Source organism: Poecile atricapillus, chromosome 1, assembly GCF_030490865.1.
Source record: "Poecile atricapillus isolate bPoeAtr1 chromosome 1, bPoeAtr1.hap1, whole genome shotgun sequence".
NCBI lineage: Eukaryota > Metazoa > Chordata > Aves > Passeriformes > Paridae > Poecile > Poecile atricapillus.
In genome coordinates, this window is record NC_081249.1 from 126,758,099 (window position 1) to 126,785,005 (window position 26,907).

At 53.3% G+C, this 26,907-nt stretch overlaps 5 protein-coding genes and 1 pseudogene across 10 annotated transcripts in view; 4 read left to right on the forward strand and 2 right to left on the reverse strand.

Annotated features, from left to right (window-relative positions):
• The first annotated feature begins 8,550 nt into the window (after positions 1-8,550).
• Positions 8,551-10,525, forward strand: LOC131574599 (cobalamin binding intrinsic factor-like). The gene is made up of 9 exons (XM_058829154.1): positions 8,551-8,620; positions 8,702-8,884; positions 8,991-9,134; positions 9,208-9,351; positions 9,430-9,605; positions 9,692-9,929; positions 10,039-10,180; positions 10,259-10,377; positions 10,464-10,525. The coding sequence occupies exons 1-9, from the start codon at positions 8,551-8,553 to the stop codon at positions 10,523-10,525; spliced, it is 1,278 nt and encodes a 425-aa protein (XP_058685137.1).
• Positions 10,526-11,512: 987 nt separating this feature from the next.
• LOC131582423 (cobalamin binding intrinsic factor-like) lies at positions 11,513-13,550 on the forward strand. Its single transcript, XM_058845646.1, has 8 exons — positions 11,513-11,876; positions 12,016-12,159; positions 12,233-12,376; positions 12,455-12,630; positions 12,717-12,954; positions 13,064-13,205; positions 13,284-13,402; positions 13,489-13,550. The coding sequence occupies exons 1-8, from the start codon at positions 11,513-11,515 to the stop codon at positions 13,548-13,550; spliced, it is 1,389 nt and encodes a 462-aa protein (XP_058701629.1).
• A 987-nt stretch (positions 13,551-14,537) lies between these two features.
• On the forward strand, positions 14,538-16,524 carry LOC131582479 (cobalamin binding intrinsic factor-like; annotated as a pseudogene).
• A 2,653-nt stretch (positions 16,525-19,177) lies between these two features.
• On the reverse strand, positions 19,178-21,629 carry FEN1 (flap structure-specific endonuclease 1). The gene is made up of 2 exons (XM_058864192.1): positions 21,497-21,629; positions 19,178-21,048 (listed from the first exon to the last, which is right to left on the reverse strand). The coding sequence occupies exon 2, from the start codon at positions 21,045-21,047 to the stop codon at positions 19,887-19,889; it is 1,161 nt and encodes a 386-aa protein (XP_058720175.1). The 5' UTR covers position 21,048; positions 21,497-21,629; the 3' UTR covers positions 19,178-19,886.
• TMEM258 (transmembrane protein 258) lies at positions 21,600-22,291 on the forward strand. Its single transcript, XM_058864200.1, has 3 exons — positions 21,600-21,689; positions 21,766-21,875; positions 22,028-22,291. The coding sequence occupies exons 1-3, from the start codon at positions 21,687-21,689 to the stop codon at positions 22,152-22,154; spliced, it is 240 nt and encodes a 79-aa protein (XP_058720183.1). The 5' UTR covers positions 21,600-21,686; the 3' UTR covers positions 22,155-22,291.
• Positions 22,292-23,545: 1,254 nt separating this feature from the next.
• Positions 23,546-26,907, reverse strand: part of MYRF (myelin regulatory factor) — a 44,228-nt gene continuing 40,866 nt past the window's right edge. For all 6 annotated transcript variants that reach the window (XM_058860963.1, XM_058860940.1, XM_058860955.1 and 3 more), the window contains one exon: positions 23,546-26,860. In XM_058860963.1, the coding sequence (XP_058716946.1) occupies positions 26,774-26,860 (87 nt within the window). In that variant the 3' untranslated portion in view covers positions 23,546-26,773. The remainder of the gene's footprint in view (positions 26,861-26,907) is intronic.

Genomic DNA, 26,907 nt, shown 5'->3' on the forward strand with positions numbered 1-26,907 from the left:
GTTTAGAGAACAGAAGACAAGATGGAGGATTTAGGGTGTTGTCTCTTTTCCTTCTTTTTTCTTCTTAATCTTCTTCTTCTAGAGGTTTTTGGGTAATAGTAAGTGATTAGATCGAGAATGCCGTAATGCAACACACAGGTGATAGGTCATTCGGTCGCTAAGAAAAATAATTTACATGTCTATTGTTAATTGGGTGAAAATAAGTATAAAGATAAAAGAGCTGTGTATTTTGGGGCCATTTTGTGCTTTTCAAGCCAATTTGAGCCAGGCGATGGTGGGTTCAACTTGAGAGGAAAGTCTGGGGAAGACCTGCCAAGTCTTCTGATTATATATTAATAAACATGAGAAAGAAGAAGCTAACAAGCCTTTGGAGTATCCTTCCTGAAACAGAACTGAGATAAGGGAAACTCCCCATGAGGGAGTATCCCAAGGGGCTCAGCCCTGAGGAGACTGAAATCTCCAGCAACAGTGCACTGGTGATTTTAGCCAGCGCTAAACCCACCACATTATTTGGTGCATTGCCCAGGAAACTCAAATCAGCGAACCTAAACCACTACAACAGCATATTGAGAGTTTTACAACACTGTTAAAGTGCACAGGGCTTTGGCTACCCTAGTCTGTGAGGTCTCACCACACATCCCCCCTCTCTGTTTTTCAGAGGCACATTTTACCTGTGTCAGTATGTTTGGTTATGGTAAGCTGGTGATAGTAGTTTACAATTTTGTAAACAGGTTGTGCTGCTGAGATTAATACAATCTTTTAGGTCTACAATCAGAATATCCCAGGTGGCAGGAATCATTGTAGGAGATGGCATACCAGGTTGCAAAGCACCCATGCTTTCCATGACTGCATTGATTTTTCTCAAGTCATGGAGCAACCACCATTTACTGGACTTGCACTCCAGATTTCTAACCAACACAAATCTACTACTCAAGCAGCTCTGTGTGGTCTCTCCAAGGCCAGCAATGGCAGATCCCCCAGTTGTGGTGGGCTATGATGGAGGTCAAATGTCAGCAGAGATGATGGTGACGTGTGCCCCTGTGTCAATCATTCCACTGACCTTTATTTGCAGGGGGCTCGCCTGAGGCATTGTGATGGTACACACCATGTTAGGTCTTTGATCGCACATGACCTGGGTCCAATATACCTGGGGTTCTCCTATTGACCTGAAGGCTCAGTCTCCTTGCACCTTAGGATCTGTTTTGGGGATAGAAGACTTAAAAGGGATGAGTTGAGCAATTCAGGTTTTAGCAGGGATAGTCACAGGTGGAATGGGGGTTGATATCATGTGTGGTAGTTCAGCATTTAGGGAAAAAAGTGAGAAATATCCATGGAAGTGATTCCTCTGAGAGAGGCTGCTGGGAGTTTCTTCTCTGCTTGAGATCAGGCCAATAGCTAGCCAGTTTTGAGAACTGACAGCATTTTGGACCCTGAAAAGTGAGATCACCTTTGTGGATACCACCCTTTAAACCCAAGCCTGGCAACTTCTTGTCTGTTTGTTTCTGGCTTCAGAATGTATCGGAGCTCTGGTGCAGCTGGCCCCACTCCCCCGCAGCCTGTCTGGGCTGGGCAGGGGAGGCTGGGCCGGACTCCAGCAGCTCCCAAGGCGAAGGATGGAGACTGAGGGGATTCCTCAGGCTGGGCTGGGCTCTGCTGTGGCCACTGGCCCTAGGCCGGGCCAGGCCATGGCTTCTAACATCTCACCAATACGCTCCCCCTGGCCCGGTCAGACATCTCCAAGCCAAAAACCACCTGCTCTCCAGAGGCTACCGAGCTGAGAGAGACACCTGAAATCTGACAACATGAAGGCCTGCAAGTCTTGGGCCAGATTTAACCTTTTCACTACACAGATGAGACCTGCAGACTTAATCCCCTCTCCAGAGAGAGGAAAGTTGGAGTGACCAACATGTAAAGAGACAACATGAAACCTCAAGGTCAGTAAAGAAAGGAGTCAAGCCTCAGACAGAAGAATGAGGAGATGCTTTAATAAGCTGAAATACTCTTTTTGTTGGGCTATGGAGATGGACAATAATGTTCTGAAAAACTCCTTTAATTCTTGAAAGAGTATTGGAGGGAATTAAGTATTCAAATTGTAGATCTGAGCAAAGGTATCCATTGATGAAACTAAATAGATGGTGGATTAATTGTGATCCTGTGAAATGTGTAAACAGAGAGAGAAGTGAGAGTTGATGAAGACCCTTTGCCCCAAGGGAGAGAAGAAGCAGACCTCTGTTCCCAGGGATGATCACAGAGACAGGTGAAGAAAACCTTTGCCTTTGAATAACTCGTCCTTAAAATAATACCCCTTGAGTTCATGGCCCATGAACACACCTCTGAGTGGTGTGAAAATGGGAGGCAGGCATGATGGCAGAGCTTTTATTCCAGGCAGCTGCCAGTCATGAAAATGAAAAGCCACGAGAAAACTGTTTTCTTGTCTTTGTGGAATGACAAGAGAAAACTCTTCTCCCTATAGAGACTGATGAAAAGACTACTGTATAGTTGGTAGTGCTTTAACATCCCAGGCTTAGTCTCTACAGTATCAGTTGGGAAAGGAGAAAAGTTGGGTGCGGGGAGGAAAGGTTTCTGGAAGTTTTATTCTGGTTTCTTATTCTTGTAGTTCTATTAATAAACTTCCTTTATTCCTTTTAAGTTTTAAGCCTGTTTTGCCCTTCTCCTAATCCATATCTCACAGCAAGCAATGAGTAAACACCTTGGTGATTTTTAATTAGTTTTAGTTTTTAGTTAGAGCTAAAAACCACTACACCATGGCTTGTATTTGTCCTGTAAAATCAGAGTCTATGATACCTGGGTGTACAGCGATACCTTGCAAAGCGGCACTGGATCTCCCAGTCAGCAGTGCATGCAATCCTCTCCTGATGGATTGCCTGGGCCTGGGCCTCGAGAGGGACTTTATGTACCTTTGAAGTGCTTATGCTTGTTGAGACTGAGATGGAAACATCCATTCCAGCTGATCCTCTAATCCTTCCTGTGAGCTGATCACATAGGCTTGCACAGGAAGGCGGGAAGATGCTTGTGTCATTGCACATCTCCCCCTTGCAGCCAGTCTTCCGTTTCCCTGGTCCTTAAAAGATTGTCAGTTAGTATAGACTTTGTATTTGCATTGTCTGGCCGGGTTTCCCACACCAGTTACAGTTAATATTTACATTTCTCTGTCCTCAAAATGTCACCATTAGAGTGGCTTGTGGGGACAGTTTGCTCTCAGGTGGCCTTGTCCATATCTGTAGCACTGGGATGTCAATTTTACAGCAGCTGCAATGGAATGTGCTACTAAAGACACACTGTGAGATTCAGATCCAACCTTGGCACAGGCATTTATCATTTCATTTAAAGATGGATTTTCATTTGGCAGCAGTTCTATAATCTTTCAGCAATCCTCATTCACATTATCCCTTGCCAACTGTAAAATTAATCGATTCCTGGCCTCAATATTTATGATTTGTTTTTCCATGGCATCCTGCAGTCTCTCTATGAATTGTGTGTACCGTTCTTTGACTCCCTGTCTGATCTTTGAATACCTTTGGGTTGGGTTAGCCAGGTTTGCCACTTTAAATAATGCCTGCATCCCCAAGTTTTTCACTTGTGCCAGCACTAATGGATGTAATCTTGCTTGCAGTTGGGAGTCCCCCAATGGTGGTAGTCCTAGGAGTTGAGAAACCCCTGCCCCAAAACATGGGTCTTGCTGTGAAACTCTTAGGTTTCTTAGCTCCTGATGTTCTGCACTGCTTCTCCAGGTTGACTCAAAACTATATATTGAACTGGGGTATAAATCAATTTTGCTAGCTGCTTAATATCAAATGGTGTTACTTCCTCAGTGTTAGCAATAGCAGAAGACCCCAGTCCATGTTGGCAACGAGCTGGCGTAGTTTGGAAAGAATTGGCCACTGGAAGGGTGTGTATTTATCAGGCATGGCTCCGCTGCCTCTCAGCACAGAGTATGCTTCAACAGTCCCACCGCCAGGCTCCAAACCACCCGACATGGGCACGTCAATTTTGTCTGCTCCCTCATAATCCCTGCTCACGACAGCCACTCGCTTTACCTGTTGCCAGACACTGACCAGACTGGGTGTTCTCTCAGGGTTTGGCAAAGGGATGCTGGCTCCAGTTCTCTCTGTGGGTGTATGTTGAGTCCCAAATCGGTATATATCGCAGGGGCTGCTCCGATTCCAGTAGTGGGGGCAGTGCGTGTGCAGCGGCAACAGCTTTAGGAACCTCCAATCCACTGGCATTTTCAGGAGTGACATTGGCTTGATTTCCAGGTATCCATGACGTGTCTCCAGGGTCCACCCACAGATCATGATCTCGGAGCCGAGCCAATCAGCTCTGGGAGAAGGTGGCCTGAGTGTGTCCATGGTGGCAAAGGACATATGTGGCTCCAGTACAAGCTGTTCAGTTGCACAGGCGTACTTGGAACAGGTGACCTGAGAGCTCCTGCAGGGGCAGCAGTCCAGTGTGACTGCAGAGCTCTTGTCTGACACAGCTGCAAGGCATGGCACAGCAGCAGACACGCCTCCACAGCTTGATGCAGCACTGCAGCAGCTTGGTGCAGCTCCACAGCAGCCTGGTTTGGCCACAGGGTGCTCCATTGGCAAGGCATCTTGGCACAGGGCCGTGGTGCAGCTTGGCTTCGCGGCACTCTGCTGGTGAGGATGCTGGCATGGGGTGGCAGCGCGGCTCTGTGCAGCTTCATGCTGGTCCGCTGGTGAGGTGTCCTGGCACAGAGTGGAAGCACAGCTCTGTGCAGTTTTGTGGTGCTCTGCTGGAGAAACATCTCGGCACAATGCAGCAGTGTGATTTTGTACAGCTGCAGGGAGCTCCACTCGCGAGACATCCCAGTACGGAGTGGCAGCACTATTTCACACGGTTGTCTCTCCTGTCCTCCTCTCCCACGCACCCAGTGCAGTATCCAAATCTCCCACTGCCGCTCCTGGTGCCCTGTCCTTGTCACCGGCCTTGCTGGGCGGCACCCACAGCATCCCCACTGCTGTCATCGTGTCACGCTCAGTTTTTAACTGCTTTAGTAAGTTCACAATGAGCCTCCAGGGCTTTATTACATTAATGGCAGTCTCATTGCCTATGGAGGCTGCTTCAATTATAAATCTGCCAACCCACTCCCATGTTCTCAAGTCTAGGACGGCTCATTCAGTCACGTCCAGTCTGTGGTTCTTGGACCACATTAGCAAGGCTAGCAAAGCCCACTCATCATATTTTATCCTTTGTTTCTTTAAAAGAAGAGTCCATATCTTAATAACAGGGTCTTCCTGACTGAAGCCTATGTTCCCACATCTACCAATGGCGTCTTCTATTCACAAAGGGTCTGGACCCACACGGCTTTCTCTGCTGCCTTCCACAACTCTCTCCGCTGCTTACAGCTATACCCACTGCTCCACCGGGACTACCGTGCCTCTCCCCACCGCCGTACAGGCTGCAGGCAGAAGTTCCCGCTGCCCCACGGTTTCCCCCACCACTCTCTGCAGCCTTACAGGCTGCAGGAAGCAATCTCCGCTGCCCTGTCTCCCCGCAGTACGCATGGCAGCTTGTTGTGTCACGTCGGGTGTCACCACTTATCGTTGATGTTGGAGACAGGCACGTGAGAAAACACACCAAGTTTCATGCACAACAGCCAACTTTTATTAAGTGGTCTTCTCCTTGTATAGTTTTGAAAGCCTACATGATTAGTCCTGATTGCCATCTGGCTAACCAGACAATAGCTGCCTGCCTCCCCAGCAGCTTTACCTGCTCCCCAGAGGTCCATACTGGTCAAGTTATGCAATCAAGGTAGTTACATAATTGGTGACATTTCAGTTACAAAATTATAATTAGGATTATTTACAACTGTGAAGCCTGCAGGCCAGCTGTTAGCCACCACATTTGTGCATATATATATATAAAAGTTTTTCTGCATATAATTCTTTGGGGTCTCATTTCATGCTTGAGTACTTCTCCTCCCAGAAGCTAATTAAATCCTGTGTGGGGGTGGTATCCTCCTGGGGGTTGGCACAAGGGCAGTGACTCGGGTTCCCCCTGTGGGGGTCTCACTTATCTATCAGCAATATGGGTCCCTCAGGCTGCTCAAGCCTTGGCTTCAGGCATAGTGGGGCCACCGCAGCGGCGGGAGCGGGCTCCATCAGCACACTGCTGGCACCTCCATGTTCCAACACACTTCCAGTTTCCGGCATTATTCCGGGTTCCAGCAGACACAATGGAGGGGGTCCTGGGCACTGCGGCAGGAGCAATCCTGGCTGCCGTGCAGGCATTTTTGATGCCAGTGTCTTAGCAGTCACTGTGCAGGTTATGCAGATGCCTCCAGCACCGGCAGGGGCCATGGCTTCAGAGCTGCTGGCTTTGTCTCTGACTTCCAGTGCTGCGGTGCTTCCCAGTTTTCCAGGGGGCACAGGGTGTGTCAAGTGAAGGCCAGGCTATCAGCAGGGCTCCAGGACTGCACCACTCATCTGGAAGCAGGGGCAGCCCAAGTGCTTACATAGCAATGCATGGAAGAAATGCTGAGTGGGTCCAGCAGGCATGGCGCGGGCAGCTCCTGCCACAGTGTGGGTGCTGCAGGGGCTTCTGGTGCTCCTGGGGGATGGCCACCACATGGGCTGGGCACACACCTTTGGTGCCTGTGGTGGGGGGGGCTCTGGCCCTGCTATCGTGGTGCACCAGCACTGTGGGGCTGGGGAGCCCAAACAATGGCTGCTCCCCCTTTGGCCGCTCCCTCTGTGTGCCCAGCCTGGCATCCCCTCCCCCACAGGCTACCCCCAGTGTTCTGCCATCTCAGGATGTTTAGGCGGGCAGAACCCATGCCATGCAGTGACTGCCATCTTGGGTGAGTGACTCTGGCGCCATGTGGTGTCCGCCATCTTGGTTGAGTGACTCTGGAGCTAAGCAGTGACTGCCATCTTGGATGAGTGACTCCAGTGCCATGTTGTATCCGCCATCTTGGGTGAGTGACTCTGGAGCTAAGCGGTGACTGCCATCTTGGGTGAGTGACTCTGGCACCATGTGGTATCTGCCATCTTGGGCAACTGGCATAGGCTTCTTAGAAGCTGCTTTTGCAGTTTTTTTCATATTTTATAAATTTTAACATATCCATTAAAGTTCTCCAGGTAGTTAAAACACTCAGCAATTTTGTTGCCTCTAGAGGCAAAGTCAAATATCAGCTGACTTTTCCCCAGATTTTAATATTAAAGGCAGCATCTGTGGTGATTTCTACACCCTGGATCCTATAAAACTGTAATAAAGTCTCTAGAGCCTTTTTATCATTCTCAACCCCTCTTTTACTTAAAATCAAATTCCAAATATTCACTATAGCTCGATCTTCTGCAGAAATTGTACTACCCATGTCCCAGCAGTAGCTCACCCTTTTATGTCCTCTTCTAGATGGTCACTCTTGGTAGCTCTTTGGCTATCTCCTTCACACAGCTCTGTAGGCCGTTTTTTCCCTCACACAGCTCTGGCTGTTTTCTTTGCAGCTCTGGCTGTAACAGCTCTCTGGCTGATAGCTCTCTGGATTTTCTTTCACAAAGCTCTCTAGACTGTATTTTCCTCACAGCTCCCAGTTGCTCCTCTCTGTCACTCCACTTCCTTTGTTTTCTCACAGCTTAGTTACCGTCTTCATGTCAGAGGTCACCATATGTCATGGTCAGGGGAGAGGGATACAGGACACGATGCGCCGAGGTTTCAGCAACAGAGAGCGTTTATTGGCGTGCACAGCTCTTTATGTGGGCTCTTCAAAAAGACTCCATGCTCAAACCTGATTGGCTGTGATTTGGTTACCACCCAGCTCACTGACCAATAGCAGCCTGCTTGTTTTTGTCAGGGATTGGCTCTCTGTAGCCAAACCCCTCCTCCTTTTAGGATCACAGACTAGCTGTTCCCCTGTTATAGGACATCTCCAGAAGCATTCTGTGAGGGACAGGGACAAAACTCCTACTACAATCCCAGAAATGAACAGGCTCTGTCTTCCCATCACCTCTGAGCTGGGTGACTGTATGGCAGCAGGATAAGAAACCAGTTAGACGGGAATTTCTCTCCCTTATCCTGAACTGCCTGTGCCTGATGCAGGCATTGTCCTTGAACTGCTTTCCCAGCAGGGTGCAGTATGACCTTCTCAACCATTTTTCTTAGTACTGAAGTTAGATTATCAGGGCTGGAATTTCCTGGAAAAGTCCAAGCGGGATACAGCTGGAGAATGCCCAGCCAGCAATGAAGCTTCTCAGGGTTCCAAGACATTGGGTGGAAGATTGAGGTGGTTCCTCCTGGATACCGGGATGAATCCCATACAACATCACAGCCTCATGGATACTGAAGTGGTCCAAGTGGTCCCCAGTGATCCCAAATGGAAAATCACTGCCCCTCCTCCCTCACTGGACACACAGATAAGCCAGTGGTGCTTGGCAGAGCCAGCACAGCTGTGGGAGGGCAGGTGACTGGAGAAGGACACTGGGAACAGCTAAAAGGAGAGAGGACGCCCAGGGAGCTGAATTCCCACAGGACTCTACCACCCTGAGTGGATCAGCTGGCTCCAGGAGGATGCTTGGCATGGCTTTGGGCATTGGGGTCCTGCTGGCCCTGGTGGGCTGCACAGCCACCGAGAGCTGTGGTGAGTGTCAGCCAAACACGAAGAACCAGAAGAGAACATGGATATGACACAGGATCCTGGTGACCTCCCCTCTCCTTCCAGTGGCCCCACAGGACATGGTTTCCCAGCTGCTCCAGCGCTTGGAGGGATCTGTGAATCTCGAGGAGGCAGCGAATCCCAGTGTCCTGCTGGCCATGAACCTGGCTGGGGGTGACAGTGATGGTCCCATCCACAAGTGGCTGCTCCAAGAGCTCAAGGAGGAGGCAGTGAAAAGAGCCCAGAAAGGTACGGAGGGAAAGGAGGGAATGCACTAGCTCCTCAGGGACTAGGTTTCTGCCAGTATTTGGGGTGCCCAGCTCAGCACAGCTCAGCTGCCCTCTTGTCCCCACAGACATGACCTCGGGACAGGTGGCTCTGCATGTCCTTGCCCTCCTCTCCTCCTGCCAGGATCCGCAGCGTGTCCATGCCCTGGAGCAGACCGTCAACCTGATCCATGTTCTGCAGCAGAAAACAGATGAGGAGATGGCCGAACTGGGTTTGTTGGGATTTGGGGGCCTGGGGGTGTCACTGTCCCCACACCCTGTCATCTTGCCACTCTTTGCTTTCAGAGGCTGAGGGCATTCCCAAAACTACCCTGTACAGTGTGGGCCTGGACGCCCTGGCCCTGTGCCTGGCTGATGCGGGTGGTGCTCAGGGGCCATCGGTGGCCCTGGCCAAGCAGGTGCTGAGCCCTGAGAGCCACCTGTCCGTGGGTAAGGAACCCCTCTGCTCCCACATTCCCGCTCCTGGGGTCTATCCCAAGCCTTGGCGGTGACTCCGGGATCCCACAGACACCCGGGCCATGGTGGCACTGGCGCTGGCCTGCGTCTACAACTATGTGGAGCTCCAGGACGTGCGGGATCTGCTCCAGGAGGCACTTTGGACAGTGAGCAACAGCTTCCTGGATGAGCAGGAGAAAGGGAATGGCATGATCGGAAATATCTACAGCATGGGGCTGGCCCTGCAGGTAGGAGAGGTGCCAGGGGAGTGTGATGTCACGGCCACCTGGTCCCCTTCCCTGATGTGTCATTCCACCTTCCACCCGCTCCACAGGTGCTGGAGGCCACAAGGAAGTTTTACGCCCCACGGAAGTGGGACTGTGCCCAGGCCTTCTCCGTGGTGTCGGCCCACGACTACCAGCAGCCCATGGCCATCGCCGAGGTGTTGCCAGCCCTGGTGGGCAAGTCCTACCTGGATGTGGCTGGCCTGGACTGCGCTGCCACCCAAGATATGTCCACAAGCCAACAGTTGTCCCTGTCTCCAATGCTGGGGACACACGGCATTCCCAGAGGTACGCTGATCCCACCTGGAGTCCCCCAGAGCCTGCAGGGATGATGTCCCCAGCCTGTGCCCGCAGGGGGTGTGCCAGGTGCCCACCCTGCCGCTCTCTCCCTGCACAGCCCCCATCCAGGTGACTTACTCCATCACCAACGAGCTCCAGGGAAAACCCTTCCACTACTCAACCACAGTGACAGTCCCAAGTGGCTCCACTCTTCTCAAGGTGATGGAGGTGGCAGCAGAGGAGAACCCCCAAATATTTAGGTGAGATCCAGGGTGGCTTTGGGGGGTGGGATTTGGCATTTCCCCACCCAGGTCTGAGCCTCCTCAACTCTCCTGCAGCTTCCAGACAGAACAGACATCCTGGGGTCCCTATGTGACCTCCATCCATGGGCTGGCTGGCAGCACGGATGACAGGACCTACTGGCAGTTCCTCAGTGCTGGGGACGCCCTCGATGAAGGTGGGGCAGGGGTCCAGGCCTGGGGCTGGGGAGGAGCCTGTGGTGGGGGTCTCCATGTCCCAGCCTCAGTCATCCTTGTGCCACAGGGGTCGGAACCTACAAACCACACGACGGGGAGCACATCCAGGCTGTCTTCAGCACCTACTGATGCCACCAAGACACCCTGGACCTCTCCAGGGAGCAATAAAGTTCCATTCCAGCATGTCCTTCTCTGTGTGTGTGTGTGTCTGTCCCTGGGAGAAAACACAGCTCACATCCTTTTGGAATTCATTCCTGCTTAATTCCATGAGCTCAGCTCCTCTCCTTCTCTTCCCCAGCACCACACACAAACACAGCCTCTCAAACTCCATGGAATCAATTCCCCCCTGGACATCAACAAAGCCTTTCCCCAGCAGCCATGGACTTGTTCCTCCAGCCACATTCCTGTACTTCAGTTCAACCTATTCTGATCCCCACACATGCTCTCATGGCATTAATCAGATGCAATTATCTCTGATGATTACAATCCCAATTAGCATCAGCCTCAGGCCACCAGTTGTATTTCTCCCCGGAAATCCGCAGGTGGTGGTCTGGGGTTGCAGCTGATTCTAATCCCAATTCTGTGAGTCCATCTCTGGCCAGGAGCCACCAGCACCTCCCAGCTGGGTCCCAACAGCTTTCCAGCCAGCCCCATTCCCTACTCCCACTGGGCCTTGCCCAGCCAGACCTTCAGTCTGGACCTGCTCCCAGATGGACCCTTCTCACCTAAACACTTCTACGATTCCACAGACACCATCTCTAGAAGGAGCTGTGAGGGACGGGATCCAAACTCTTCCTAACAACCCAAAAACCAGCATCCACACCCTTCTATCATCTCCAGGACATGTGGTCTTATCCCAGACATCACACCAGTCAGACAGGAGCCATTCTGTCTGACTCAACCCACAGTGACAGTGCCACCCTCCAGGTCCTTCCATGACCACACAGATAAGCTGGCACTGTGTGTGGCAGCAGCACAGCGGGTGTGGGTGGGCAGGTGACCACAGGACGGAGCCAGGAGCAGATAAAAGCAGGGGGCACAGCTGGAGAGATGAGTGCCCGCGGGACTCTGCTGCCCTGAGTGGATCAGCTCTCCTGAGGACAGAGGATGCCCGGCATGGCTTACAGCATCGGGGTCCTGCTGGCCCTGGCAAGTGCCATGGTCACGCAGGGCTGGGGTGAGTGCCAGTCCTCCTGCAGTGGCATTGCAGACAGACCGGTGACACTGCAGGGGGACAAGTGGGTGACACACAGGGCTCCTGCTGACCTGCCCTCGGTGGCAGAAGGGTGCCAGGCTACAGTCACCCACCACCACCTGGTCCAGAAGCTGCTGCAGCGCATGGAGGAATCTGTCAAGTTTGATGAGCCACCGAATCCCAGCATCCTGCTGGCCATGAACCTGGCTGGAGCCACCCATGGCCACATCCACAGGCGGCTGCTCCGGGAGATAAAGAAGAACGCAGTGGAGAGAGCCCAGACAGGTGGGGAAAGGAGAGGAGGAGAAGCCAGGGTAGGGAGGGGGTGCACCTGATCCCAGCAGACCCCGTACTGCAGGCTCAGCACCGCCAGCTCTCAGGATGCCATGTCCCATCCCACCACTGTGTCCTCTTGTCCCCACAGACATGACCTCGGGACAGGTGGCTCTGCACGTCCTCGCCCTCCTCTCCTCCTGCCAGAACCCCTGGCGTGTCCATGCCATGGGGAAGACCATTGACCTGATCCGTGTCCTGCAGCAGAAAACAGATGAGGAGATGGCCAAACTGGGTTTGTTGGGATTTGGGGGCCTGGGGGTGTCACTGTCCCCACACCCTGTCATCTTGCCACTCTTTGCTTTCAGAGGCTGAGGGCATTCCCAAAACTACCCTGTACAGTGTGGGCCTGGACGCCCTGGCCCTGTGCCTGGCTGATGCGGGTGGTGCTCAGGGGCCATCGGTGGCCCTGGCCAAGCAGGTGCTGAGCCCTGAGAGCCACCTGTTCGTGGGTAAGGAACCCCTCTGCTCCCACATTCCCGCTCCTGGGGTCTATCCCAAGCCTTGGCGGTGACTCCGGGATCCCACAGACACCCGGGCCATGGTGGCACTGGCGCTGGCCTGCGTCTACAACTATGTGGAGCTCCAGGACGTGCGGGATCTGCTCCAGGAGGCACTTTGGACAGTGAGCAACAGCTTCCTGGATGAGCAGGAGAAAGGGAATGGCATGATTGGAAATATCTACAGCATGGGGCTGGCCCTGCAGGTAGGAGAGGTGCCAGGGGAGTGTGATGTCACGGCCACCTGGTCCCCTTCCCTGATGTGTCATTCCACCTTCCACCCGCTCCACAGGTGCTGGAGGCCACAAGGAAGTTTTACGCCCCACGGAAGTGGGACTGTGCCCAGGCCTTCTCCGTGGTGTTTGCCCACGACTACCAGCAGCCCATGGCCATCGCCCAGGTGTTGCCAGCCCTGGTGGGCAAGTCCTACCTTGATGTGAATGGCCTGGACTGCGCTGCCACCCAAGATATGTCCACAAGCCAACAGTTGTCCCTGTCTCCAATGCTGGGGACACACGGCATTCCCAGAGGTACGCTGATCCCACCTGGAGTCCCCCAGAGCCTGCAGGGATGATGTCCCCAGCCTGTGCCCGCAGGGGGTGTGCCAGGTGCCCACCCTGCCGCTCTCTCCCTGCACAGCCCCCATCCAGGTGACTTACTCCATCACCAATGAGCTCCAGGGAAAACCCTTCCACTACTCAACCACAGTGACAGTCCCAAGTGGCTCCACTCTTCTCAAGGTGATGAAGGTGGCAGAAGAGGAGAACCCCCAAATATTTAGGTGAGATCCAGGGTGGCTTTGGGGGGTGGGATTTAGCATTTCCCCACCCAGGTCTGAGCCTCCTCAACTCTCCTGCAGCTTCCAGACAGAACAGACATCCTGGGGTCCCTATGTGACCTCCATCCATGGGCTGGCTGGCAGCACGGATAACAGGACCTACTGGCAGTTCCTCAGTGCTGGGGTCCCCCTCGATGAAGGTGGGGCAGGGGTCCAGGCCTGGGGCTGGGGAGGAGCCTGTGGTGGGGGTCTCCATGTCCCAGCCTCAGTCATCCTTGTGCCACAGGGGTCGGAACCTACAAACCACACGACGGGGAGCACATCCAGGCTGTCTTCAGCACCTACTGATGCCACCAAGACACCCTGGACCTCTCCAGGGAGCAATAAAGTTCCATTCCAGCATGTCCTTCTCTGTGTGTGTGTGTGTCTGTCCCTGGGAGAAAACACAGCTCACATCCTTTTGGAATTCATTCCTGCTTAATTCCATGAGCTCAGCTCCTCTCCTTCTCTTCCCCAGCACCACACACAAACACAGCCTCTCAAACTCCATGGAATCAATTCCCCCCTGGACATCAACAAAGCCTTTCCCCAGCAGCCACGGACTTGTTCCTCCGGCCACATTCCTGTACTTCAGTTCAACCTATTCTGATCCCCACACATGCTCTCATGGCATTAATCAGATGCAATTATCTCTGATGATTACAATCCCAATTAGCATCAGCCTCAGGCCACCAGTTGTATTTCTCCCCGGAAATCCGCAGGTGGTGGTCTGGGGTTGCAGCTGATTCTAATCCCAATTCTGTGAGTCCATCTCTGGCCAGGAGCCACCAGCACCTCCCAGCTGGGTCCCAACAGCTTTCCAGCCAGCCCCATTCCCTACTCCCACTGGGCCTTGCCCAGCCAGACCTTCAGTCTGGACCTGCTCCCAGATGGACCCTTCTCACCCAAACACTTCTACGATTCCACAGATACCATCTCTAGAAGGAGCTGTGGGGGACGGGATCCAAACTCTTCCTAACAGCCCCAAAACCAGCATCCACACCCTTCTATCATCTCCAGGACATGTGGTCTTATCCCAGACATCACACCAGTCAGACAGGAGCCATTCTGTCTGACTCAACCCACAGTGACAGTGCCACCCTCCAGGTCCTTCCATGACCACACAGATAAGCTGGCACTGTGTGTGGCAGCAGCACAGCGGGTGTGGGTGGGCAGGTGACCACAGGACGGAGCCAGGAGCAGATAAAAGCAGGGGGCACAGCTGGAGAGATGAGTGCCCGCGGGACTCTGCTGCCCTGAGTGGATCAGCTCTCCTGAGGACAGAGGATGCCCGGCATGGCTTACAGCATCGGGGTCCTGCTGGCCCTGGCAAGTGCCATGGTCACGCAGGGCTGGGGTGAGTGCCAGTCCTCCTGCAGTGGCATTGCAGACAGACCGGTGACACTGCAGGGGGACAAGTGGGTGACACACAGGGCTCCTGCTGACCTGCCCTCGGTGGCAGAAGGGTGCCAGGCTACAGTCACCCACCACTACCTGGTCCAGAAGCTGCTGCAGCGCATGGAGGAATCTGTCAAGTTTGACGAGCCACCACATCCCAGCATCCTGCTGGCCATGAACCTGGCTGGAGCCACCTATGGCCACATCCACAGGTGGCTGCTCCAGGAGGTAAAGAAGAACGCAGTGGAGAGAGCCCAGACAGGTGGGGAAAGGAGAGGAGGAGAAGCCAGGGTAGGGAAGGGGTGCACCTGATCCCAGCAGACCCCGTACTGCAGGCTCAGCACCGCCAGCTCTCAGGATGCCATGTCCCATCCCACCACTGTGTCCTCTTGTCCCCACAGACATGACCTCGGGACAGGTGGCTCTGCACGTCCTCGCCCTCCTCTCCTCCTGCCAGAACCCCTGGCGTGTCCATGCCATGGGGAAGACCCTCAACCTGATTCCTATCCTGAAGCAGAAAATGAATGGTGAGATAAGCAAAAACAGTACACAGGGACATGAGGGAAGGACTGGGGGGACTAGGGGGGTGTCATCCTCGCTGCACCCCATCAGTTCACCCCTCTTTATGTTGCAGTGATCACCTAGTATGGAGAGAGCCTGGACATCCTGGCCCTGTGCCTGGTGAAGGAATATGACAACCAAGATGCAGTTGAGGCCATGGCAAAGGAGTTGCTGAAGCCCAAGAGCTCCCCCTGTGTGGGTAAGGGAACCCTCTAGCCCCGCTGTGCCCACTCTGCTCCCAGTATCTCCAGGCTGCTGGCAGTGACACTGGGATCCCACAGACACCCAGGCCATGGAGGTACTGGTGCTGGTGTGCGCCTACAACCACACAGACAAGCAGGATCTGATCCATGATGCACTAAAGGTGGTGAACAATGATTTCCTGGATGAGCAAGAGAGGAGGAATGGCATGACTGGGGATATCTACAGCATGGGGCTGGCCCTGCAGGTATGGAGAGGGGCTGTGGCGTCACAGCTCCACTCCCTGGTTGCTCGTGACACCTTCCACCTCCTCCACAGGCTCTGGAGACCTCAAGTGAGTTTTACGCCCCTCGGAAGTGGAACCGTGCCCAAGCCTTCAGCGTGGTCTACAATCAGGACTACGAACAGCCCATGGCCATAGCCCAGGTGCTGCCTTCCCTCGTGGACAAGTCATACCTGAATGCATGTAGGTGGGGCTGAGCTGCCACCAACAGAATGTCCCCAAGCCAACAGCTGTTCCTGTCTCCAATGCTGGGGACAGTCAGGGTTCCAACCTGAAGCCGACCCGTGGGGATGACACTCCTGCCCTATGCCAGGTGGGATGTGCCTGGTGCCTACCCTGGCCCTCTCCCCACCCACAGCTTCCATCATGGTGCAGTTCTCCATCACCAACACACTGAAGAATTACTTCCACTATTCCACCTCGGTGTGTGCCCCAGATAACTCCACGCTGCTCCGCGTGATGAAGGTGGCAAGGAATGAGAAACCTGACATCTTTTGGTGAGAGCCAGAGGGTGGGAGAGAATGGGAAGTGTTTGCATCCCCCCACCCAGCTCTGAGCCCACTCCCTTTGCCGGCAGCTTCCAGGCGGAGCAGACATCCTGGGGTCCCTATGTGACCTCAATCCATGGGCTGGCTGGCAACAAAACTGAAAGGACCTACAGTCAGTTCTTCAGCTGCTGGAGTCCCCTCAAGAAAGGTGGGCACCTGGGGGATGTGGGGCACAAGGGGCTGTGCTTGGGGGTCTCCATGTCCCAACCTCACACATCCCTCTGCTGCAGGGGTTGGCACCTACAAGCCAAAAAACTGGGAGCACATCCAGGCTATCTTCAGCACCTACTGACACCATCAAGACACCCTGGACCCCTCCATGGAGCAATAAAGTTCCATTCCAGCATGTCCCTGTGTGTTCTTCCCTTGGAGAAAACACAGCTCACATCCCTTTTGAATTCCATGAGCTCAGCTCCTCTCCTTCTCTTCCCCAGCACCACACAGTGCAAGTACAGCTTCACCCAATTCCTTGGAGACAAGCCATGTCCCTGGCTCCATCAGCCAGGAAGTGAGACCATCATCCTCCCCATCATCACTGTGTCCTACTTTGCTGAGAATCCTTCCATCTGTTCTGCTCCAGAGGGCCACCAGTATCTACATGGAGCCTCTCGCTCCTGGAACCACTGGTGTGCCCTGGGGCTGTGAGCACCAGGGTGAGGTGGGGCTGTGACATCACACAGGTGTCCCATCCACAGCACTGTGACATCAGCACCGTGTCTTTACAGGACACGTGCCACACCCCCTGGCTCCCAGTGCGGCCAAGATGGGACATGGATGAAGCCATGAGTTTCCTGCTCCCCCTGCTTGTCCTGCTGGTGGCCAGTACAGCCATCCTGCTGGCCACCTGCATTTGGAAGGAATGGAAGCACCTCGGGGGCCGGGCCAGGGGGTCCCAGCGCAGCCGAGCGATTCCAGAAGCTCCCGGTTCCTCCCTGGCTGAGGAGACCCCTCCCCACGGCCCGGCTGCCCCCGGGAGCCCCCTGTACATCCCCTGCGGCTGCGGCCCCGGCTGCGCCCCCTGTGCGACAGCGGCCCGGGAGCTGCAGGACCTGGTGATGCCGCTGTGGCCCGGGGTGTCCTTCCCGCGGGATTCGGAGATGTGGCAGCTGTTGTGGGAGGACCTGGGGCAGCTGCTGGAGCGAGGCCACCTGCCCTGCTGCGCCTCCTCCTGCTCCTCTGGGAGTCCCCGGCCCTGCAGGAGCCCGCCCCCAAGATCCCTGATCCATCGGAAAACATCTGCCACTGGAAAACGCTCAGTCCTCCACAGAACCCGACGCCGGTTGAGATCCTGCTCCCTTCCAAGAATGTCCATCCCTCGGAAAGGCTCCTCCATTTCCATCCAGACCCTCTGTGACCTGTGTTGTGCTCCAACTGGAACCTGGCCCGTTCCTGTCAAGAAGCAAGTGGAAGTGTCCTGGAGCCACCGGTGCCCAATCCATGGCTCCCAGGATCCTGCGGCAGAGCCATCTGGGCAGACTCTCCGCACACTGCTGGACAAGAGGCTCCAGCAGCAAAGGCAGCTGTTCCCATGTCCAGGATGCTCCCTGGAGTTGGCTACGAAGGACAAGGAAGATTTTCACACCTGGGATATTTATAGCGAAGGTCTCCATCCCTGCCAGAGCCTCCATGAGATCTGCTGGACTCCAGATGGAGAAGCCCACATGGACAGGTCTCCCTGCTGCCTTGGAGCTGTGGCTATGCACAGAACTCACCAGATACCCACGGACATGAAAAGCCTGGAAATACAACTGGGAGCCCAAGCAATTCCAGCAAAGCATTCCCAGCAGCAAGTGGCACGGCAGAAAGTGTCCCTGAGCCGCTGGTGCCCAAAGCACGGCTCCCAGGACACTGCAGCAGTGCCACAGAGAACCCTCCAGGCAGTGCTGGACAAGAGGCTCCAGCGGGAACGGGAACACCCCCTTTTCAAGGGAGCTCTCGGGAGATGGCTGTCACGGCTCAGGATGCAGCTGGTGGCAGCAGTGGGAACACTGTAGCATTCTCTGTGCTGGATAAATTCGGTGTTTCCTCAAAAGCTGTGTGAGAGCTCCCACTGTTCTGCTTTCCACTGAGACAGGGTTCCTTTCTTCCCAGGAGCTGGCACGTGTTGGGTTTGGACTCAGGATGGGAATGCTGTGGGTAATACATGGGTCATGGCCCAGCCAGACAGAAAACTTGGAGGAAATAGTCGGAAATCCATTTAATTTGAACTAAGAGGTGGAAAAGGTGGAAAAGCATTCCAGTCTTCCCATGCGGAGACCACCCACACCTGAGAGCCCCAAATCCCCCGTGCCATCTCTGATTGGCTCTGCTGGGTCCCCAGCTTCCCACAGCACTTGCTCCTGAGATAAAGAGTGGAACTGAAATTCATTAATAATGGTATCATTGTCAGAGGCAGTGGGAATCTTTGTCTGGAATGAGAAATGGAAGAAAAATGGAGCAAAATACCACAAAGCACCAGGTAGGGAGAGGGTGGTGGAAAAGCAGCTTTTAGAACTGGTAAATTTCCCAGACTTATTTCCATATATTATTATTTTTAAAAAATTTTTTATCTCTCTGCCACAAAACCATTCCTGTACGTATGGCGATATTTGGAGCTAAAAGAGGAATACTTAATTTTAAAACTTCTGGTGAAAAAAACAATTATGGATTGAAATATGCAAGTGAATCCACAGCAAGGAAACATAAATCCCAATTTTAGCAAGATTAATGGATAATAAATATTTAATATTAATTTTCCCACAAAACAAGTCAGCTTCTTATTTTCCAAACGGGCAAAGAGCCGACTCACAGATTTTTCATGTCTATGAAGCATCCAAAGAGCTGAAAATTGGAATTCCTTGTGCTTCAGACTGTGTTTGGTTTGTTGGCTGTAATGGAGTTCCCTCTAAAACTGGGATTTTCATTTAAAAACATGGCTTAAGCCACTTCTCTGGAGAAACAGTGTCTTTGTGTTCAAATTTTATTCTGAAAACAAAACCCATCCTGTGGCTCTGACAAGCAAAAAACTATAGAAAATACAGAATAAAATAAGAAGTAGAACATTTTAATTCCCATCCTGGGACCTGTAAGTGTGTACAACACAGAAAAATGCCTCTGGAATTCAGGGACTGAAGAGGCTGCAGTTCCAGGCTTATGGGTATTTTTATTTTTAAGCATTTCTAAGCAAATTTCAGGCTGGGAGAGGTGCAGTCTGGGCTCAGCTTTCCTTGGATTACGCGCTAAAAGCGGGCCAGGACATTGCTGAAATTGAGATCACAACTGGGTTTTAAATAAGAGTGACCACGAAAAGGGAAGGAAAAATCTTAATGAACTCTTGTTAGAGGGAGAATTTTACCTCCTTAATTGAAGCCTCCTTCCCAATTCCAGCTTGCCTTCCGCTCCTACCTTTCTAGTTTCTGCTTGCACCTACCTCTTCTGGGATGGATGGGATCAGGCTGAAATCTAATTTATCCTGAGTCTGCTCTGCAGTTGTTCAGCTTTGGAATTCTGAGATCTGGGTGTGTTTGTGCCCAGAAACTGCTCCACTCTGCTGGCCTCATCCGTTCCTTCCCAGCACTAACATGCAGCATTGACACACAACTCTCATTAGTCTAAAATGCCTCATTAAGCCCCCCTAAAAACCCAGTCCCAGAGGTCTACAGGTGCCCAATCCAGTTATTTTGCCTTTTTAGTCTTTGTGGCTGAGGTACTGTTGGGCTTGGAGTTGGTCTTGGTTTTCTTCTTGGCTGCTCCCTTGGGCTCTGGTTCCTTGCGCTTGGCCGAAGTGATGGATCCGGTGACCTTGAAGAAGTCGTCGAGCCGGCCCTGGGTGCTTCCCTGGCGGCTCTTGCTCAGCCTCTTAACGCCGTTGCGGATGCGCTCCTCATTGAACTGCTTCTCCCCGCACATGAACTGCACCAGCTCCTCCTCGTCCGGCTCGCTCCACTTCAGCTCCACGGTGTCGGGATCGATCACGTCGGGCTCCAGGAAGAGCTTCTGGGCCTCCCTGTGGAGCCAGTTCTCAGGCAGGGGGTACTTCTTGGTGTCGAGCTGCTGCACGATCTTCTCTATGGATTTGTGCTCCCGGATGAGCTCCACAGCGCGCTTCGGCCCAATGCCGCGGATGCTGGCACAGTAGTCGCAGCCCAGCAGGATGCACAGGTCCACAAACTGCTCCCAGGTCAGCTGCAGATCCTGCAGGATCCGGTTCAGGTGGAACTCCTGGATGGGCAGCTTCTTGGTCTCGCTGGCCGTGAGGTGCCGCATCAGAACGGGGCTGCCGAAGGTGAGGCAATCCATGTCCTCCGTGGCAGCGGCATAAACCTTCCCAGCCTTCACCAGGGCGGCACAGCTGGCCTCTGCCTCTCCGGGTGCCTCCACGTAGGGAATGCCCATCAGCGTCAGCAGCTTCTTGCACTCCTGCGTGTGCTGCGGGGTCACCTTGACCAGCCTCTTGCTGTACTTCTCAATGTTCTCCTCCTCCCCAGCTTCCTGCGCTTCCTGCAGGTGCTTCTCCGCCTCGGCTCGGCGCTCCGTGCGCTTGGCCAGCTCTCCGGACTTCAGCTGCGGGGGCTTCCCATCGAACACGTACACTGGCTTGATGCCGTTCTCCACCATGCGGATGGTGCGGTAGAACATTCCCATGAGGTGGCTGGTGGTCTCCCCATCCTCATTCTGGAGCACGTCAGCTCCCTGCCGCACAGCGATCAGGAATTGGTAGATGCTCATGGAGGCATCGATGGCCACTTTCCGGCCAAAGTAGGACTTGATGTCGTTCTCCCGGATGGCCGCGGGAGCCACGTCGGCAATAAGCTTCGCCAAGCCATGGATTCCCATCCTGTGGAAAGGAAAAAGGGGATGTTTGGAGCAGGCTCTACATGAGGAATGTTGGGCCACCCAAGGAAGGGGAAGCAAAGAGGGCAGTGCTTCCCCTGAGAACCATCACTCCAGGGGCTGTGGCCTCTACTGGCAGCCGCTATCCCGAGTCTTGCCTCAGGCCACCCTTATCCCTCACCACGCCCCTCTCGGCCCATCATTACTGCTCTTCCAACCTCCCATCCCAATCCCTCTCCCCAAAATTTGATTATCTCCACCATTACAACCATCCAGACCCCATCACCTCCCCATTCTTATCTCTTATTTCTCAGCAACCTCGCTTCCCTCCCCCTCAGAGTCCCCGTTTCCCCTCAGATCCTCGCTCTCCCTCAGCCGCCATTAGCGCCTCAGAGCCCCCGTTTCCCCTCCGGTTTCCCCTCCGATCTCCCCTCTCCCTCAGCCGCCATTACCCGGCCGCTCGCTCCTCCGCCGCTCCCGCGCTCAACCGCCGTGCCCGCCGGGAGCCGCCGCCAGCCAATGGGGAAGCGGCTCGCGCTCGCCGCGCCTCGTTCCCGTCCTCACTTCCACTTCCGGCGGCGGAGGAGGCAGGACGTGCGGCGGCGGGAGCGGAGCCGACGTGTCGCAGCAGGGACCGGCGACATGGTGAGGGTGGGGATGGGGGGAACCGGGGGTTGCCACAGGGGGCCCGGCCCCGCTGAACACCGCCGTGTCCCCGCAGGAGCTGGAGGCGATGAGCAGATACACGAGCCCGGTGAACCCGGCCGTGTTCCCGCACCTCACCGTGGTGCTGCTGGCCATCGGCATGTTCTTCACCGCCTGGTTCTTCGTGTATCCCCGCGGTTGAGCGGGCGGGGCGTGCTGTCCCCTTGTTGTGCCTTACAATCCCGGATTATCGCCCTAATTCCCGGGGCCAGGGGAGCGGGTGGGGGTCCCCTCGCCTTGTTGTGCCTCTGTTATCACCTTAACCCCCGGCCTGGCAGCTACGAGGTGACATCCACCAAGTACACCCGGGACATCTACAAGGAGCTGCTGATCTCGCTGGTGGCCTCGCTCTTCATGGGCTTCGGCGTCCTCTTCCTGCTGCTCTGGGTCGGGATCTACGTCTGAACCCCCCGGGGGCCTGGATGGGGGACTCGGGGAAGCTCTTTTTATATTTCTTTTATATTTCAACGAGAAAACGCCTGTAGCAGGTGTGGTCTGTGACGGGCAGTGATCCACAGGTGAATAAAAGTGGCTCTGTGACACACCTGCCTGGAGACTGCTGGTTTGGGGTTCTTTTTGTTTTGTTTTTTTAACCTGTCTTTTCCAAAGGGCTTAGATAGAATTATGGTGAGTCTAAGGCTGGAAAAGCCCTCTAGGATCACCCAGTCCAACCATTCCTTCAGCACTGCCAAGGCCACCACTAACCTATGTCCCCAAGTGTCACAGCTTTTAAATCCCTCCGTGGATGGGGGCTCCACCTCTGGAGCCTGTTCCAGTGCTCTGAAACCCTTTACATGAAGGATTTTTTCCTAATGCCCAACCTAAACCTCCCCTGGTGCATCTTGAGGCTGTTTCCTCTTGTCCTGTCACTATCCTTGGGAGAAGATACCAGTCCTACCTGGCTGCACCCTCCTGTTGTGGAGTTGTAGAGAGTGAAAAGGTCCCCCCTGAGCCTCCCTCTCTTCATATTGGCACAAGATCCAGGTACTTTGGGATGTGCTCACTGTTATCCCAGATTTCTGTGCTGTGAGTGGTCACAAGTGTTTCAGTGCCACCTTGTGTCTGGATGCAGCCAGGCTGTGCAAAATAAATCCTAAATCTGCTTGGAATCCCTCAGCCTCCTTTGTCATCACATCCCCTCACCCTTTCTTTTGGGAATGCTGTGCTGTTCTCATCACTAACCAGGAGTTTTGTGGTGCTGGATGTGTCCTTCATTAATTCCTGAATTAACTGCCTGACCTAGAAACAAGGAATTGATTTATGTGTCTTTAAGAGGCAGATTGGAATTTTAGCCCAGCTTTCAAACCATTCCACTTCCAAATCACAAATTCAAGCCCCAATTTCCTTCTGTGGACTTTTGGATCCTTCTGGATCTGAGCCTGTCCTCTGACATGAGCAATGAGAGGTCAGAGGCAGGTTTTCTTTCCTCTTCCTTTTTTTCTCCTTCCCTTCTCCTCTTTTGTGCTCTTCCTTTCTCCTTTTTCCCTCCTTTTTTCTTCTTCCTCCTTTCTTTGTCCTTCTGCTTTCTTTTTCTTTTTTCCCTTGTCCATTTAACCTTTCTTTTTTATTTTCTTCATTTTTCCTCCTTCCTTAATTTTCCCTTTCTAATTTCTTTCCCCTTCTTCGTTTTCCTCCTTCCTTTCTCCTTTTTGCCTCCATTCCAAAGAACCACGACTAGGCATATCCAGAAACTTCCACTGACTAAAGACCAGGAATTTCCTCCATCCCATGGGCAGTTCTACAGCCACTCACCTGAGTTATTCCCTAGGAAAGGAGGAAAACACCAGGAGCCATCCTTGGATACAAAGCAGTATTTATATATTTTATTCATATGGGCACATTTACCTCCAGCATAAAACAAAGTCTAAATAAGCAAAACAAAACAAAACAAAAAAATCCAGGGAATCCAGAGACTCAGCTCTCAAATTCAGCAAAATATAAATATAAATCAGGAAGAAAAGAGGGAAACCACGCTTGTTCCCCACAAATAAAAACCAGGAATCAATAATAACCTGCTACAAATGCAACTCTACCAACTGGCTGGCAAAATACAGTGATTAAAGCTGTGGCAGCAACATTTAAACCAACAAAATTAGTGCTTTACGTGGTGGTTTTTTCCTTAATTCTTCCAGTGGTGCCATAGTCTCTATTTACAGGCTTTAAGCTCCAACAGTAGGACAGAAGAGTTGGGAATTTGCTTTTGAAACAATTCCCAAACAGCCTCGTTCTCCACCCTTTTTTCTTCCATTTCTGCCAGGAATGTCTCTTTGCCGCTGGATAGGGAGGGATTTCCCCAAGCAGGAGAGGTCGGCTCAGAATTCCCTCCGTCCCACGCAGGGAAAGGCCTGATTGTGAACTCTCTTGGTATTGATTTGGGACAGGGAAGGGGCAGAGATGCGTTTTGGGGGGGAAATCCATGCAGACAGCTGTTTCTGCAGGCCTGGAGGCAATTCCATGATTCCTGCATTTTATAATTCTGAACCCCTTTGGAGCTCTCGTTGCTGCCTCGCTGGGAAGCAGCTGGTGGATGATTTTTATCATGGAATCCTGGAATGGTTTGGGTGGGAAAGGACCTTAAAGCCCATTCAGTCCCACTAGTCCAGGCAGCTCCAAACCCATCCAACCTGTCCTGGAACACTTCCAGGGATGGAACATCCAAAACTTCTCTGGGCAACCTGTGCCACTTTAAGACATAAGGTACTACTGACACTAAAAACTTCATCCTTGAATCCCTGTCCTCTCCTGATCCCAGGGATTGCTGCCAGCTCTATGTGGGTAGGGCTGGCTTTGGCACTCCAGGAATTACCACATCCCAGTTAAACCTGGGCACCATTTCTGAGGCAGCATTTGGGAATATATGTGGGAAAACACTCTTCCCTGGGGTTGTTCCATAGGGAAAAAGGCACTAGAGATGTTTCCAAGCACTCAGGCACTTGGTTTGTTGGGGAGCTCCCTAAATCCCATGGCTGAGTGTCCTGGGGACACTTGAGAGATCCCAACTCCTAATGGGCCACCACTGATTGATTCCTTCCCCCAGGAGCGGGGTGGGATGCACTGGGGTGTCTTGGCTGAGTGGGGGTGATTGCTGGCTCTGGCCCCCCAACATTCCCTGTTTCCTCTTCCAAGGGCTTTTATCCCAGCTCAGCATCACTCACCTGAGTAAAGACATGCCAGCCTGGGCCACTGATTGCCAAGGGGACAATAAACCTGCCAAGGAAGTCACTTCCCAGCTTAAAACCAGGAAAAACTGCTCAAGGCAGGTGGAAGGAAGAGCACTCAGCTACATTCAGGTGTTTCCTTCCCAATTCCAGGGAAAACCAGAGAATCCTGCTGAGCATGAAGCCCCCCTGCTTGGGGCATCCTGTCATCCCACTGAGCTTCCCAAAACTTGAGTTTTCTAACTGCTTGGCTGCTAGGAATTCCCTGCTCACCCACTATTCCTTGCTTCCCAGGATTCAGTGGATTTTAGTAACTATAATTCAGCGTTTCCAGGCCTTGAAACCTGCCTACAAAACGTTTTTGGGGGCAGATGCCAAATTCAAGTGACATCACCAGGAATTTTGGGGCTGCTTTGCTCGGATAAGCTCAGGAGGGAGATGATGTGAGATAAAACCAGACGTGCCCAGGAACCATCCATCACTTTACCTGGATAAAATCTATCTTTGTTTTCCCAGAGCAGCTTTAAAATGTCCTTAGGATCAGCATGTGGCATTCCCCCCCTCACTTGTTTCCTCAGGGAAATCCGTCTTGGAATAACCTGGAGGTGTCTGAGCCTCCAGGAACGCAGACAACTCCTTTGTAGCACAAGGAGCAGGACGGGGAGGAGGAAGCACAGGGAGCCACTTGGCTTTCCCACAGGACACATGTGGCTCAATGGGGCCAGAAGGAAGTTCCTATTTTTTTACGGCCTAAATCCCACAAGAATTCAGTAGTTTAGCAAGTTAAGGGCTTGTAACAGTAAAGTATCTCAAATCCCTCCAGTGCAACTCTGTGAGGGCAGGGACAGCCTGCAGCTGCTGCCATCCCAACTTTTGGGAGAACACCACCCCTCTCCTGAGGCAGAGGTCCCACCTGGACACAGATCCTGGTGTTCCCAGGGACTCAGCCTTGCTCTGCAGGGCACTCCAGGCTTTGCCAGTGCTGCACATCTGGGCAGAGGTTGGCACTGAGCCGACCAGGCAGCTCCGCACATGCCACCTCCAAGCGGATGAAAATGGATCCCACCACACTTAATGTGGGTAAATCCCTGTCATGTGTTATCCCTGGCCTGGGGACAGGTGTCCCCAGGTGTGGCATGGCCTCAGCAGCAGCTTGAGTGGGGGGTTTATCCATTTAGACCTGGATATCCCACATGGATATGGGATGTAAGAGCACAAAGAAGAGGGGGTATGATGTCGAAGCTGCTCCTTCTCTGGTTGTTCCTAGAGGAACGTGCCCATTGGCAGGTCCGGAGTCTCTGGGAAGTGGCCCTGGGCCATGCAGAAGGAACAGCAACTCCAGTGTATGACTTCCAGTAGGTCCAGCCATCCTTTCCAGGCCAAACTCCAGCATTTGGCTCTCGGAAAGGGCTCCAGTGTTGAAGCAATTCCAGTGTTGTGACGAAGTGATGTGGGACAACTGAGAGCACCGGGATGGGGCTCCTGTCCATGGAAGGAGCATCCCTCTGAGATCTGGCAGAGCCATCCAACGCTCAGTCCAGTGTGATGCTTCCAAATCCAGTGTTGGAAGGGGAGGGGGAAGTGATGGAGGACACAAGCGTTCCCATAAGGGAAGGAGAGGGATGTGGGATGCTGGGAATCGGTGCGAGGTCCCCCCAGGAGCCACCACGGGGCTGGTGGTGGCTTTTAGGTCCTGTATGTGCTGAGCTTCAGCGTCTCCAGCCATCACCATTCCAGCTCCGGAGCTGCCGCAGGACACGGGGATGAGGTGGGGCTGGGGGCCAGTGGAGCAGGGAATTCGGGAGGCTCCCAGTGGCACCAGTTCCCCTCCTGTCTCCGAGCAGAGGGCACTGGTGCTGCCAGGACTCACTCACAGAGCCAGTAGAACTGGAAGTAATAGTCAGTGAAGAGGTGTCCCAGCTGCTCCAGGGAAGTGTCGCAGTCAGCTCGGCCCTGGGAAAGGGAAAAGCAGCTTAGAGAGGGGTGCGACTCCAAGGGCG

Excerpts from the sequence above, each read along its gene's own strand:
- TMEM258 (XM_058864200.1), top strand. Across the intron at positions 21,876-22,027 it reads TTCACCGCCTGGTTCTTCGT|CTACGAGGTGACATCCACCA; the intron begins GTATCCCCGCGG and ends CCGGCCTGGCAG.
- LOC131574599 (XM_058829154.1), top strand. The coding sequence starts at position 8,551 with ATGCTTGGCATGGCTTTGGGCATTGGGGTCCTGCTGGCCCTGGTGGGC. Across the intron at positions 8,621-8,701 it reads CACAGCCACCGAGAGCTGTG|TGGCCCCACAGGACATGGTT; the intron begins GTGAGTGTCAGC and ends CTCTCCTTCCAG. Across the intron at positions 10,378-10,463 it reads TGGGGACGCCCTCGATGAAG|GGGTCGGAACCTACAAACCA; the intron begins GTGGGGCAGGGG and ends CTTGTGCCACAG.
- LOC131582423 (XM_058845646.1), top strand. The coding sequence starts at position 11,513 with ATGGCTTACAGCATCGGGGTCCTGCTGGCCCTGGCAAGTGCCATGGTC. Across the intron at positions 12,160-12,232 it reads TGAGGAGATGGCCAAACTGG|AGGCTGAGGGCATTCCCAAA; the intron begins GTTTGTTGGGAT and ends CTTTGCTTTCAG. Across the intron at positions 12,377-12,454 it reads TGAGAGCCACCTGTTCGTGG|ACACCCGGGCCATGGTGGCA; the intron begins GTAAGGAACCCC and ends GGGATCCCACAG.
- FEN1 (XM_058864192.1), bottom strand. The coding sequence starts at position 21,047 with ATGGGAATCCATGGCTTGGCGAAGCTTATTGCCGACGTGGCTCCCGCG.